This window comes from Ailuropoda melanoleuca, chromosome 8 (genome assembly GCF_002007445.2).
Source record: "Ailuropoda melanoleuca isolate Jingjing chromosome 8, ASM200744v2, whole genome shotgun sequence".
NCBI classification, from domain to species: Eukaryota; Metazoa; Chordata; class Mammalia; order Carnivora; family Ursidae; genus Ailuropoda; species Ailuropoda melanoleuca.
This window is the reverse complement of record NC_048225.1, coordinates 72,091,918-72,105,402: the sequence shown is the minus strand read 5'-3', so window position 1 is coordinate 72,105,402 and position 13,485 is coordinate 72,091,918. Positions and strand designations below refer to the sequence as shown.

General features: G+C 36.7%; 1 protein-coding gene across 8 annotated transcripts in view; it reads right to left on the bottom strand.

Annotated features, from left to right (window-relative positions):
* POU2F1 (POU class 2 homeobox 1) overlaps window positions 1-13,485 on the bottom strand; it is a 175,274-nt gene that overhangs the window by 42,927 nt on the left and 118,862 nt on the right. For all 8 annotated transcript variants that reach the window (XM_034666676.1, XM_034666674.1, XM_034666678.1 and 5 more), the window contains 3 exons: window positions 7,124-7,224; window positions 2,879-2,932; window positions 918-1,037 (listed from right to left, as the gene is read on the bottom strand). In XM_034666676.1, the coding sequence (XP_034522567.1) occupies window positions 918-1,037; window positions 2,879-2,932; window positions 7,124-7,224 (275 nt within the window). The remainder of the gene's footprint in view (window positions 1-917; window positions 1,038-2,878; window positions 2,933-7,123; window positions 7,225-13,485) is intronic.

Here is a 13,485-nt window from a genome sequence, read left to right as displayed (position 1 = left end):
TGAGGGGATTTCTAAAATAGTTTCTCAACAATTCTTAAAAGAGCCTTTCCACTACCAAGACATACTTCACTAAAATAAAGGAAATAAAAAATTGTGTGGGTTGATGCGATGTGAACTGAACAATAACAAATAACTCTTCCTTAACCACTCTCCTCGCCTTTCCACCCACAAAATAACTTAACAGACAAATGTTTAACACTGGGAAATATTTTTGGTGTCTTAGAGCAAAGAGAACTGAAAAGTTAAAAGCTTAATGTATTCATAAGAGCCAATTTATTGCCAATAAAAGTAAATGACATTTATTGACTGTTAGGTGCCAAGCACGGTTCTTTAAGTTTCACAAATACTGTTACTCTTAATCTTGGCGACAATCTCATGAGCTAGCATCTTACACGGACGACATCTCCATTTAACTGAAGGAACCCTGAGGCACAGGGAGATGAAGTAATTTGCCCACACAGCAAACTGTGTGGAGAGGAGACCAGAGGCTTCATTTGAGAACATTACACAGTAACTTAAAGAAAATGTTTTCCTTTTGTGGGTACTATCCCTTCTTTAACCTCTACTCTGCAGCAATACCGGAGCTCCCAACTGTTCACTACAATCTCATCAATGTAATGGTCTCAATCACAGGACGACTCCACCGCATGACGAAGCAGCAGGTGGAACACGAGTTTAAAGAAGTCTTTAGTTTATCTAGAGCATCTGCAAAAGTAAGAAAAGATACCCTGAAAACTTATGACAAAGATAATTCCTTTTTCAGAGCTGCCTACAGTATAGAAAATTCCTTAAAGACAATAGCGCCAGGCGTAGCCATGTCACTGTCGGCTACAGCAAACAGTTCTAATCCAGGCATTGGCCAATGGCAGTTGTGACACAAATTTAAGTTCGTTACAATTCTCTCAGTGAAGACTTACCCCGGTTATCTGTCCTCCAGCCAGCATGAGCTGGGTCTGGGGGATGGCTGCCTGCACTGAAGGCTGCTGGGAAGGCTGGCTTGGCTGCTGTGAATCCCCCGATTCTTCATTAGATTTAGACTGAGGAGGGTGGGCAGTGGTGGGAAGGAATAAGAGATATCAAATAATTGATTAAAAAAATTTATAACTCCATATTTTAAGAATTATTTACAACATGCATTTATCTAGTCATGAGTTTTCTGGTTTCATTCCTTTCCTTTCTTATTAATCTTTGTATTTTCCCAATTTTAACACAGGAAGTTTTTAGGCTTTTCTGCCTTTAAAAATCACATTTATTATTTGTTGTTTTCGAACTATAAAGGAAAGAAATGATCAAAAATGGAATACATAAAAGTAGAAAAATAAAATATAAAAATTATCCACAAGTTTTCGGTGTAGACTTTTTGTTCCCATGCCAGCAAAGCTGCAAGAAAAAAGAATTTGGTCCTCCACAAACCAAGAGGATTGTTTAGAAACCCAAATCCCCAACTTTGTAAAAAGGAGTCAGGGAAGAGCACCTTCTCAATCCATCTCTACATTAGACTGTCCACCCCAACATTCTGAGATGTATTTGGCGGTCAGCCTCAAACTTCCTTATCTAGCATCTCAGAGACTGGCTACTTGACCCATAGAACTTTTCATCTAGTATTTAAAATTACCGTAAATTTAGCATATCCCATCAAGTAACACATAAATTTAGAGGAAAAATGCTGCAGTCAAGAGGGAAAGAGAACACACTCCTAAAAGGGACACTAAGAGGAAATTTTATGGTAATTAAAACTGGTTATGCAGAGCATTAAAATGCTGCATAGATTTGCATATTTCCCACCACCTGTTTTGGGGACTGCAGCAAGGCTAATTAACATAAAGGCTCTGATTAATTCTGCCAGTCATGGAGAGATCATTACAGTGCAGGACCGTAAACACACCGCGCTGGGGATACAGCCTGTTTGCCAACATCTCTCTAAGGGACGAACGTTTACCATGGCAACCGAGGCAATTTTCCGCCTCCTCTCCCTCAGAAAGGAAGGTCACATTATCTCCTTTTCTTCTCTCTTCTTGCTTCCATGTGTTACTAGGTCCATATTCCACTGGGTTTCATGGAATGCTCAACCCAAGGTCTTTGGGCATTAGCAACACTGAAATCAATCTTCTAGAATACGGTTTTTCCCCTCTTGACTGTTAGTAACCTAAACACCATAATGAAAGGAAGCAGCAGATCGACTGAATTATGGAGTAATGCATAATACCTGAACTTTTCATGTTTTACCGTATGGTTTATCAGCAAAGTAGCCAGATCTAACTTTTGTTTTTAAAATTTTGACTGTATGAAGCCTGTCAATGACCGTAACAGGTTCAGTTACAAACCTGAGAATCATAGCATTTTAGAGCAGAGGGGAACCTTGACAAGTTTCTAAACTTCCCTACTTAAATAAATGCAGGAGAAAAAGAACCCCAGGAGGTTAAATGACTTGACAAAGGTCACACAGCTAGTTAGTGGCAGAGCAAGAACGCAAAACTAAGACTTCTGTATCTCAGTCCAATGCTCTTTCCTCTACACTATAAAATGACAAATAAAAGAAGACATCCGGAAACAAAAGGGCATTAAGACATTATCTGGCTTTGTGTTTAGGTATGTGCTATCACTGTGTAACTTAGAAACAGTTTACTAAACTTACATATCCAACTCTGAAAGTCCCCTTTCCTTGTTCATCTTTTGTCATTCACAGCAGCATAATATGAACTGGATTTTCATTAATGTCAACAATTATCATTATTTGGATCCTAATGACATTAGGTAATAAAAAAAGGTACTGCTTCTAAATATTTCCTATTATAAAACTATTGCATGCTCATTATAAAAAATCAGAAAAATACGGTAAGAGAGTAAAGCTGGTCCACAACCGCAAGACCCAGCTTACCTGTACATTTAAAGACTGAGCAGCAGCTTGTAAACTTGTTCCAGCGAGCTGGACCTGAAAGTAAAGGAATCAGGTAAAGTTCTAGTCTGATACTGTTGACATCCATCACTGTAAGTTGACATCAACAAGTATTTCAAGAATGTCTACTAAATGTATGTCACTGACTTAGCACGGAGAACACAAAGAGGTCTACCTTACAGGGTTAAAACTTTATGGACAAGCTCACCGTTCCTCCACGTCCCACCAGAAAATGCTGTTAACATTTCCTTTCTAAAAATGCTTTCCCACACAAAACTGTCATCAGGCATGCCGTCCTTGTATTAGGCATTCTTTACTTAACATCTTGTCTATATTCACTGGACACTTAGATTCTAAAAACTTAATTCATCTTCCAGTGTATTAAAGAACACATAAGAACAAACTAGTTATATACATTATTTTTATCATTATAAACGATCAGAATTATCTACTCATTCTAATTCAAAATTTTCATGTACATACCAGAGTAAAAACTTTACATATATATACACCTACACAGTCAAGTCCTTAAGAGGTTTATAGTCATAACTCAAAACTGCTGGCTGAAATAAAGAATCGGTCCTATAAACCACACATGAAGTGTTATAATATTTATTTAATACATTTCATGCATTCAGAAAGTTAAAACCATGATTATATTACAGTAAGGATCATTATTTGACAACCATGTTAACTATAACTGATTCTGGCAACTGTCATCAATGGACGCTCTAATGGGTGAAATCTGAGGAATAACATGATAGTTACATAGTCTCAACTATCTCTCCATAGATATTTACTAATTACAAAAGGTAAAGTCACCAGCAGTGACACATGTGCCTTCTGGTATGATCTACTAAGAATACAGCATTGCTTACGTTGTATTCTTCCCCAAACCCAAACTGAGCAACACTGTACAAAATAACTAGTTTGCATTCTTCAAAAATGTCAATGTCCTGAAAACAAAAAAAGACTACGTTGGGAGAAAAAGAATATAAACTAGGGTAGAATAAATGGAAGCTTCCATTAGAATGGCAGCAGTCTGCATAGAAAGTAGTTAACACGAGAGCCGTTGCCTGCAATGGCTGTACTACATAGGATCCTGGCAACTGAATGGCTATAGAGAAAAAAGTCATGAATCATTCCAGGGTTCAAATCTGAGAGACTGATAAAAGGCAGTGTCACTGACAGGAAGCCAATAAGTTCCATTTTGGATATATCACATAGTATCAAGGTTTCCTAAATTAAATATAAGTATTGATACGGAGCTCAGGATAGAGTTCAGAGCTAAAATGAACAGACTGCTGCCCTTTATTTAAAACTAATAATCCTATTAGTAGATACGAGCTCTCAGAAACAAACCTAGACATTTACAGAGAATGTATTTTAGATGCAGTGTAATCAAGGGAGGATTATCTGAAAAGATAATATGTTTAAGACCCAAAGGCTAAGAATTCAGTCCAAGAGCCAGAGGAAAGAGTTTTGGGCACAAAGATTTAAAGGAGATAAAGCTTCTATGTGATTTTATTTAAATCATGTTGCTTCTGGGTGGAAGTTTGTTGAGCAACAGGACAGTTACAGGTCTTAAAGTATCTCCTCATGGATTATTTGCTAATTGACAAAGAGGAAGAAAGATACTTTTATAGTGGACAAATCTGAAACACTACCTTAATCAAATGATCAAATTTAATATCACAATAATGGGACAATGTGATACCACAGACCTTCTAATGCATTCCTGTCAAAAACTTGGATCCAATCACGAGGGAAAAATTTAAAAAACTCAAATTGAGGGATCTTCTATAAAACAGCTGGTTTCTACTCTTCAAAAATGTCAATATCATGAAAGATGAAGACAGACTGAGGAATTGTTACAGAACATAGAAGCCTAAATAGACATGAAAACTAAATGCAAGGTGTGGACTGGACTGTAGATCAGAAAACACTTAAATATGGACTGAACATTAGATAATAATATTGCACTGATGTTAAATTTCTGGAATTTGATGTTAATATTATAGTTGTATAAAAGAGTGCTGTTTCTAGGAAAAATGTGATGAAGTATTTAGAAGTAGAAGGTCATAGTGCCTGCAACTTACTCTAAAATGATTTTGAAAAAAAATATATATATACATTTTTTATACGTGTGTTTGTACACACAGAGAGAGAGAGAGAGAGCAAAGACAGTAAACAGTAATAGTCGGTGATTCCAAGTGAAGGGCTTTCATTTGAAAACTGTTCTATAGTTATAACTTTTCTAAAGATTTGGAAATTTTCAAAATAGAAAGTAGAAAATAGAAAGTGAGAGCATCCTTTTACCACGTCATTTAGCTACCTCCCAACATCTTTCAAAACTTAGCTCAAAAGTCATTCTCTCTATGATCAATATCTTAGATTGTATAGGTTAAGCTAATTATGTCTGCCTCTCTATTCTCATACAACTTTACCATTCATTTATTCAGTAAATCATTACTGAACATCTATTATATTTTGGGCTCTTTGGAAAATGTTAGGATAAAGATAAAAAAGAAAAGGTTCCCATCTTCATGGAACTTATAGGGTGACAGACCTAAAATCATCTACTTTGTATATGTGTACACACATTTATAATTATGGTAAGGAAAAGGTCAGAGTGTGAACCTGGTCAATAAGAGGGCTAGAAATAGAAGGTAAGTGTCACATTTATGTTAATTATGTGTCTAATCAGACGGTGAGCAAGTCTGAGGGGACTGACATCTTGACGGAGAATTCAGTGATGTCAAGATTTCATATCAAATTCTATGATTTAAAGTCCTTTGGTTTGGGGGATATTGAAGGTTCAGTGATTTTGGTAATCAATAGCTGGAGGCCTTGGAGCTGATGCCAGAGTTGTACTCTTCTTGGAATTCGGATCCAATGGAGAAAACACTGTATATCATCTATGTGCCTTCGGGGATTTTTTTTTTTTTTAAAGATTTTATTTATTTATTTGACAGAGAGAGACAGCCAGCGAGAAAGGGAACACAAGCAGGGGGAGTGGGAGAGGAAGAAGCAGGCTCCCAGTGGAAGAGCCTGATGTGGGGCTCGATCCCTGAACGCCAGGATCATGCCCTGAGCCGAAGGCAGACGCTTAATGCCTGCGTCACCCAGGTGCCCCTTCGGGGATTTTTAAATACCTTTTGACCATCACAAATTTAAGCCAGATAGAGGCTTAATATGTACCACATACACTGGCTACCAAAAATGGTATTCCTCTAAGAAACCAGAAAATTTGTTGGAGGCTAAAAATGTTTTTATTTTTTAATTTATTTTTAAAAGATTATTTATTTATTTATTTATTTATTTATTTATTTATTTATTTGAGAGAGAGAGCACAGAGGGAAAGGGAGAAGCAGACTCCCGCTGAGCAGGGAGCCTGATGTGGGGCTCGATCCCAGGACCCTGAGATCATGACCTGAGCTGAATGCAGATGCTTAACTGACTAAGCCACCCAGCCACCCCTACAAATGTTTTTAGAAGAAAATCGACATGAAAATAACACTTTTGGTTTTCTACAATATATTCTTAAATTATTTTAGATGCCAAATCATCTTAATATTTTATCTAGAAGTTTCATATAGAAATTTCTCTACTTTCAAAAACATAAGCAAAGCTACGCACCAGAGCAAAAGTGTGTCAAGCAGGGCTTTACTCGAGCAGAAGACATTAATTGCCGCCTGCATACTATCCCTTTGAATTTGTGAATAAATGGGCTTTAGAGGACTTCTAAAATTGCACCTGTTTCAAGTGCAGAAGCTTCTTTTATAGAAAGCTCAGGTAGTCTAAAAACATATTTTTATGAGCTCAGAAGACACATAAAGACACATTTTATGAAGACATATTCTGAATTGAGAGCCTTACACGGTAGGTCTCGGGCAATGGTGGCTACATCCTTTTGGATGACTCTGTCATTTAGTAATCTTCAGTGAGCCATCACAGACCCACAGTGACAAAAACAGTAACCCAGTTGTTATGTACATTCCATTCATAACAAAGAATTCTTTTTTTCACAAAGCTGTGAGATCAATAGCTATACAGTCAATTAAACTATGATGCCAGACTAACCATTCAAAAGGACACAATCAGATGCGATTAGCACTAGGCTTTAATCAATTTAAAAAGTCCCACACACTGAAATAACTTCCCCAGGCCTTAACATTCCACGCTTCCAGTTTTTGCCCTCCCTTATGGTTGGGCAGAGCATTCTACCTGATGGAGATGTCCAAGGAAAGCCTGGGCCTGGGCTGTTGAGATTGCTCCTCCAACGGGCACAGGCTGCTTCTGAAAGTCCAGACCATTGGTTTGTGTGCCTAGAAAGTGAACAAAGCACGTAACTATTAAAAACAAACTCAGCTGAAATAAAGCACTAGACTTCAGCCACGAGCATTTCTCAGATATCTATTATGTATACGCACTTTCCTAAGTACCTCCATGGATGAGAAGGGATTTAAAAGAAAGATAAAATACAGTAAAATGTTTTCTCTTCTAGAGGGAGGACTGTAGGACAAGTAAGTGAACATAAAGCTTAAGAAACAAACAAAAATATAAATAATGAATTCTAATCATAAGACAGTGTTGCAGAATTCAGAAGTGATGCAGTGATTGGGGTCAGAATAAGCATGGCACTTACGGGCATTAAGGAGGAGGTTATTATCACTACTACTGCTGTAAACAATGGCACAGACAGACTTCCAAGGAGGGACTGAACCTCTCTTCTGGTCTCCCTTTCTCAATATTTGGCATGGGAAGAAGAAATTCACTGGTGACTTTGCAAGAGGATTTATTCTTAACTTATACTTTCAGTACATGACAATCTGATGGCAAAAACGATCATTTACATGATCAACAAAACAGTTTTACTAATTTCTTTAATCTCAAAGTATAGATTGCTGCATATATCTAATTAGCAAGAGCTCTGCTATAATTATAATCTTCTAAATGTTATGCTTGTGTGTTTTAACCACTTATGCAATCTGATGCTAGAATAGGACTAATTTATGGAAAGACATACCATCCTAATATTCAGAAATATTTTTTAAGGATATAATACATTGTTTTCAAACTATATAATATCCAGATATTATTTAGAAATTACCAGAATTCCTTGAACTCTAACCTGCAAGGAACCGGCACGTGACTGTGGTGCGGAACTTCCATTTCCTGCCACTCAAACAACCCATCTGCCCGTCCTTACTCCTGTGTGTGCACGCACAGAGAACACCAGTCAGGACAGGATATGCCAGAACTTTAAGGCAGTATTTCTAAATGGCTACTGACTTCTGCCATTATATATCCTAACTAACTTCTAGCAAATGTGTCATTTTAACAAGAGTAATGAGGTAGATCACATGACTCAAAAGAACTACTTAAGGTTTTCTTGAGATGAATACAAAAGGAGTGTCTACACATTTCACCTACTTGAAACATCCCAGTGATCGTTGTTTTATGGTTTTTTCCTAGCTTTCCATGAACAGAAAATGAAAGAACTATCTAGACATACATAGTTAATGAAATTAAAAGGGCATATACTTGTGTCAAGTAGTGAGAAACTAGTATGAAATAAAATTTAAATTAGGGTCACTTTCATAGCCCACATACAGAAATTTCATTATTTTAAAGTTACACATTTTGTCATTAGCTGCTGTATCTATTTCTATGCAGAAAATCATTACTTGGGATGATTTTAAGATTGTGCACCATTAGAGAATTATGTTCAATATGTATTACATAAATCCACAAGGCTGAAAGAAGATGAGTTTTAAAAATAGAGACAAGCACTTAGAGATTAACACATCACCAGTAAAGGAAGTCTTCCAGAACCAAATATTTCACTCTCATGGAGACCATGAAAATTCTACCCAGTGGTTCCACTTTCAAGTTGCCACAAAAATGATATACCCCTTGTAAATCACAGAGCACATATGACAAGGTTGACTGACTTCTATCCCTGGTATAGAGCCTACTACAGTGGCCTACAGGTAATACTATTTAAGTGCCCTGGCTCTACCGTCTTGGGGGGATGCATTAAGGCATGGTACCCAAAGCTAGTAAAGTAAAAGAACATTCCTGGACAATAATTCAAATAAATAGAGATGGAAGATGCAACCGCAGGTCTTTTTTTAAGTAAAATTCTGAGGCTCCATGAGGACGTAAGGGATGGAAGAAAGTAAATATCGCATAGAAGTCATTCCTGTAAAACAAAGAACTAAACTGGGCTAAAAGAAAAGGAGAGGGGAACAGACAGACAGACAAACACACATCTGACTTGAGTATGAAGACAGTACTGGGAGTGCAAGAGCCAAGACAAGGACAACGCCCCCTGATTCTGTGTAATTATTCACAGAGAAGTGATAGTTGAAATTTGGAGTAAAAGTGTCAATCAACCAAGAGTGGATATAGAGAAAAGAAGCCTGAAGATAAGAGGGCACCTACATTAGGAGTTGTAAAAACACAGAGAACCAGAGAGGAAGCAGTTAGAAAATAGAAGGGGAAAAATCCCTCAGGACCAGTGTGCTTCAGGACCCAGGCAAAAGAAAGCTACAAGGATGGGGCAGTTTACTAATGTCAAATGGTACAGAACAGGATCAAACAATGAAAAAGAAATTAATCCAAAGAGAATAGATGAAAGGTAGTAATAAAGGTAAGGCCAAAACTTAATGAAATAGGAAAAAAAACACATAATGGAAATACCAACTTGGTTCTTTCAAAATAATCATATAGCTTACAAACTTCCAGTAAGACTGAAGAAAAAAATAAAAGAGAAGGAGCAAATAATTTAAGGATTACAGAAAGAAGGACATAATCAAAAAATGCTGCAGATACTAAAAAGAGGATACCATGAACCAATATAAAATATATGCCAATAAAATTAAAACTTAGAAATGGATTACTCTCTAGAAAACATAACATATTAAGACTGACTCAAGAAGAAACAGAAAATCCCAAGGGTCCTACAGCATTTGAAGAAATTTAATTTGTAAGTAAGAATCTTCCCAAAAGGAAAAATGGAAACCTAGACAATTTTACTCTGCTTGCTTCCAGAAATCCAAGGGACAAATAATTCCAGTCTTATGCAACTTTTCCAGAGTACGGGGAAAAAAGGTAAACAATCCCTAACTCATTTTATGAGGTCAGCATAACCTCACTACCAAAACCTGACAAAGATGAGTACAAAAAAGAAAAAAAACTACATGCCAGTTTTACTCAAAAACATGTATAAAAATATCCTAAATAGTACTAGCAAAAATAATCTAATAAGGTAAAATATTATGACTACCATGGATTTATCTCAGGAATGCAAAGTTCGTTTGGGGTTAAAAAAAAAATCAATGTGATTCATCACATTCATTAAAGGGGAGAAATCATATAATTGACTCAAAGGAAGAAGAAAATCCTTAGATAAAATTCAACATCCACTTACGATAAAAATTCTAGGTATAGGAACAGAAAGAAACTTCCTTAACTTGATAAAGAATAACATTAAAAGTATTTCCTTTAAGATTAAGAACAAGATAAGGATGCCAGGTACTGGAAGGCTCAGGCAACAAACAAGGTAAGAAAAGAAAATCCATCAGCTGGAAAAAGAAACAAAACTTTCTTTTCAGATGATCTGATAATATGTAGAGAGTATCCTAAGGAATCTAATGATCTATTTCTAGAATAAAAGAGTTTAATAAGTGGACCAAATCAGTATGGACATAAGATGTTGGAACTAGAATTCAGAGTAACAATGATAAAGATACAATCTGGGCTCGAAAAAAGCATAGAAGACACTAGAGAATCCCCTTCTGGAAAAATAAAAGAACTAAAATCTAAGTCGAAATCAAAAAAGCTATTAATGAGATGCAATAAAAATGGAGGCTCTAACTGCTAGGATAAATGAGGCAAAAAAGAATTAGTGACATAGACAACCAAATGATGGAGAATAAAGAAGCTGAGAAAAAGATAAACAACTACTGGACCACGAGACGAGTATTCGGGAGATAAATAATACCATAAAGTGAAACAGTATTAGAATAATTGGGATCCCAGAAGAAGAGGAAAGAGAGAGAGAGAGAGAGGCAGAAGGTATACTGGAGCAAATTATAGCAGAGAACTTCCCTGCGAAAGGAAACAGACATTAAAATCCAGGAGGCAGAGAGAACCCCCTCTCCCCCCTCAAAATCAATAAAAATAGGTCAACACCCCGACATCTAATAGGGAAACTTACAAATCTCAGAGACAAAGAGAAAATCCTGAAAGCAGCTCGGGACAAGAGATCTGTAACCTACAAGGGTAGAAACACTAGGCTGGCAGCAGACCTATCCACAGAGACCCGGCAGGCCAGAAAGAACTGGCATGATATATTCAGGGTACTAAACAAGAAAAATATGCAGCCAAGAATACTTTATCCAACTAGGCTGTCACTGAAAGTAGGAGTGATAAAAATGTTCCAGGACAAACAGAAGCTAAAAGAATTTGCGATCACCAAAGCAGACCTACAAGAAATATTGAAAGGGGAGAGCAAAGAGAGAGCCCAAAAGTAACACAGACTAGAAAGAAACAGAGACAATATACAGTAACAGTCACTTTAAAAGTAATACAATGGCACTAAATTCATATCTTTCAATAGTTACTCTGAATGTAAATGGGCTAAATGCCCCAATCAAAAGACACAGGATATCAGATTGGATAAAAAAGCAAGACCCATCAATATGCTGTCTGCAAGACTCATTTTAGACCCAAAGACACCTCCAGATTTAAAGTGAGGGGATGGAAAACCATTTATCATGCTAATGGACATCAAAAGAAAGCTGGGGTGGCAATCCCTATATCAAACTAGATTTTAAACCAAAGACTGTAATAAGAGATGAGGAAGGACACTATATCATACTTAAAGGGTCTATCTAACAAGAAGATCTAACAATTGTAAACATTTATGCCCCTAACATGGGAGCAGCCAATTACGTAAGTTAATAACAAAATTAAAGAAACACATCAATAATAATACAATTAATAGTAGGAGACTTTAACACACCCGTCATTGCAATGGAAGATCATCTAAACAGAAGGTTAACAAGGAAATAAGGGCTTTGAATGACACACTGGACAAGATGGACTTCACAGATATATTCAGAACATTCCAATCTAAAGCAACAGAATACACATTCTTCTCCAGTGTCCATGGAACATTCTCCAGAAAAGATCACATACTGGGTCACAAATCAGGTCTCAACCAGTACCAAAAGACTGGGATCATTCCCTGCATATTTTCAGACCACAATGCTTTTAAGCTGGAACTCAATCACAAGCAGAAATTTGGAAAGAACTCAAATACACAGAGGCTAAAGAGCATCCTACTAAAGAATGAATGGGTCAACTAAGCAATCAAAGACAAATTTAAAAAATTCATGTAAAGAAATGAAAATGAAAACACAACTATTGAAAATCTTTGGGATGCAGCAAAGGCAGTCGTAAGAGGGAAGTATATAGCAATACAACCCTTTCTCAAGAAACAAGAAAGGTGGCAAATACACAATCTAACCTTACACTTAAAGGAGCTGGAGGAAGAACGGCAAATAAAACTTAAACCCAGCAGGAGAAGAGAAATAATAAAGATTAGAGCAGAAATCAATGAAATAGAAACCAAAAGAACAGCAGAACAGAGCAACGAAACTAGGAGATAGTTCTTTCAAAGAATTAATAAGATTGATAAACCCCTGGTCAGACTTGTCAAAAAGAAAAGAGAAAGGACCCAAACGAATAAAATCATGAATGAAAGAGGAGAGATCACAACCAACACCAAAGAAATACAAACAATTATAAGAACATATTATGAGCAACTATATGCCAACAAATTAGGCAATCGGAAAGAATTGGATGCATTCCTAGAGATGTATAAACTACCAAAACTGAACCAGGAACAAAAAGAAAACCTGAACAGACGCATAACCAGCAAGGAAATTGAAGCAGTAATAAAAAAAAGTCCTCCCAACAAACAAGAGCCCAGGGCCAGATGGCTTCCCAGGGGAATTCTACAAAACATTTAAAGAAGAATTAATACCTATTCTTCTGAAGCTGTTTCAAAAAATAGAAATGGAAGGAAAACTTCCAAACTCTGAGGCCAGAATTACCTTGATCCCCAAATCAGGCAAAGACCCCACCAAAAAGGAGAATTACAGACCACTATCCCTGATGAACATGGGTGCCAAAATTCTCACCAAAACATTAGCCAGTAGGATCCAACAGTACATTGAAAGGATTATTCACCACGACCAAGTGGGATGTATTCCTGGGATGTAAGCATGGTTCAATATCCGCAAATCAATCAACATGATACACTACATAAATAAAATAAAGGATAAGAACCATATGATCCTCTCAATAGATGTAGAAAAAGCATTGACAAAGTACAGTATCCTTTCTTGATTAAAACTCTTCACAGTGTGGGGATAGAGAGAACATACCTCAGTATGATAAAAGCCATCTACAAAAAAACCACAGCGAACATCATTCTCAACGGGGAAAAACTGAGAGCTTTTTCCTTAAGGTCGGGGACACAAGCAGGGATGTCCACTATCATCACTGCTATT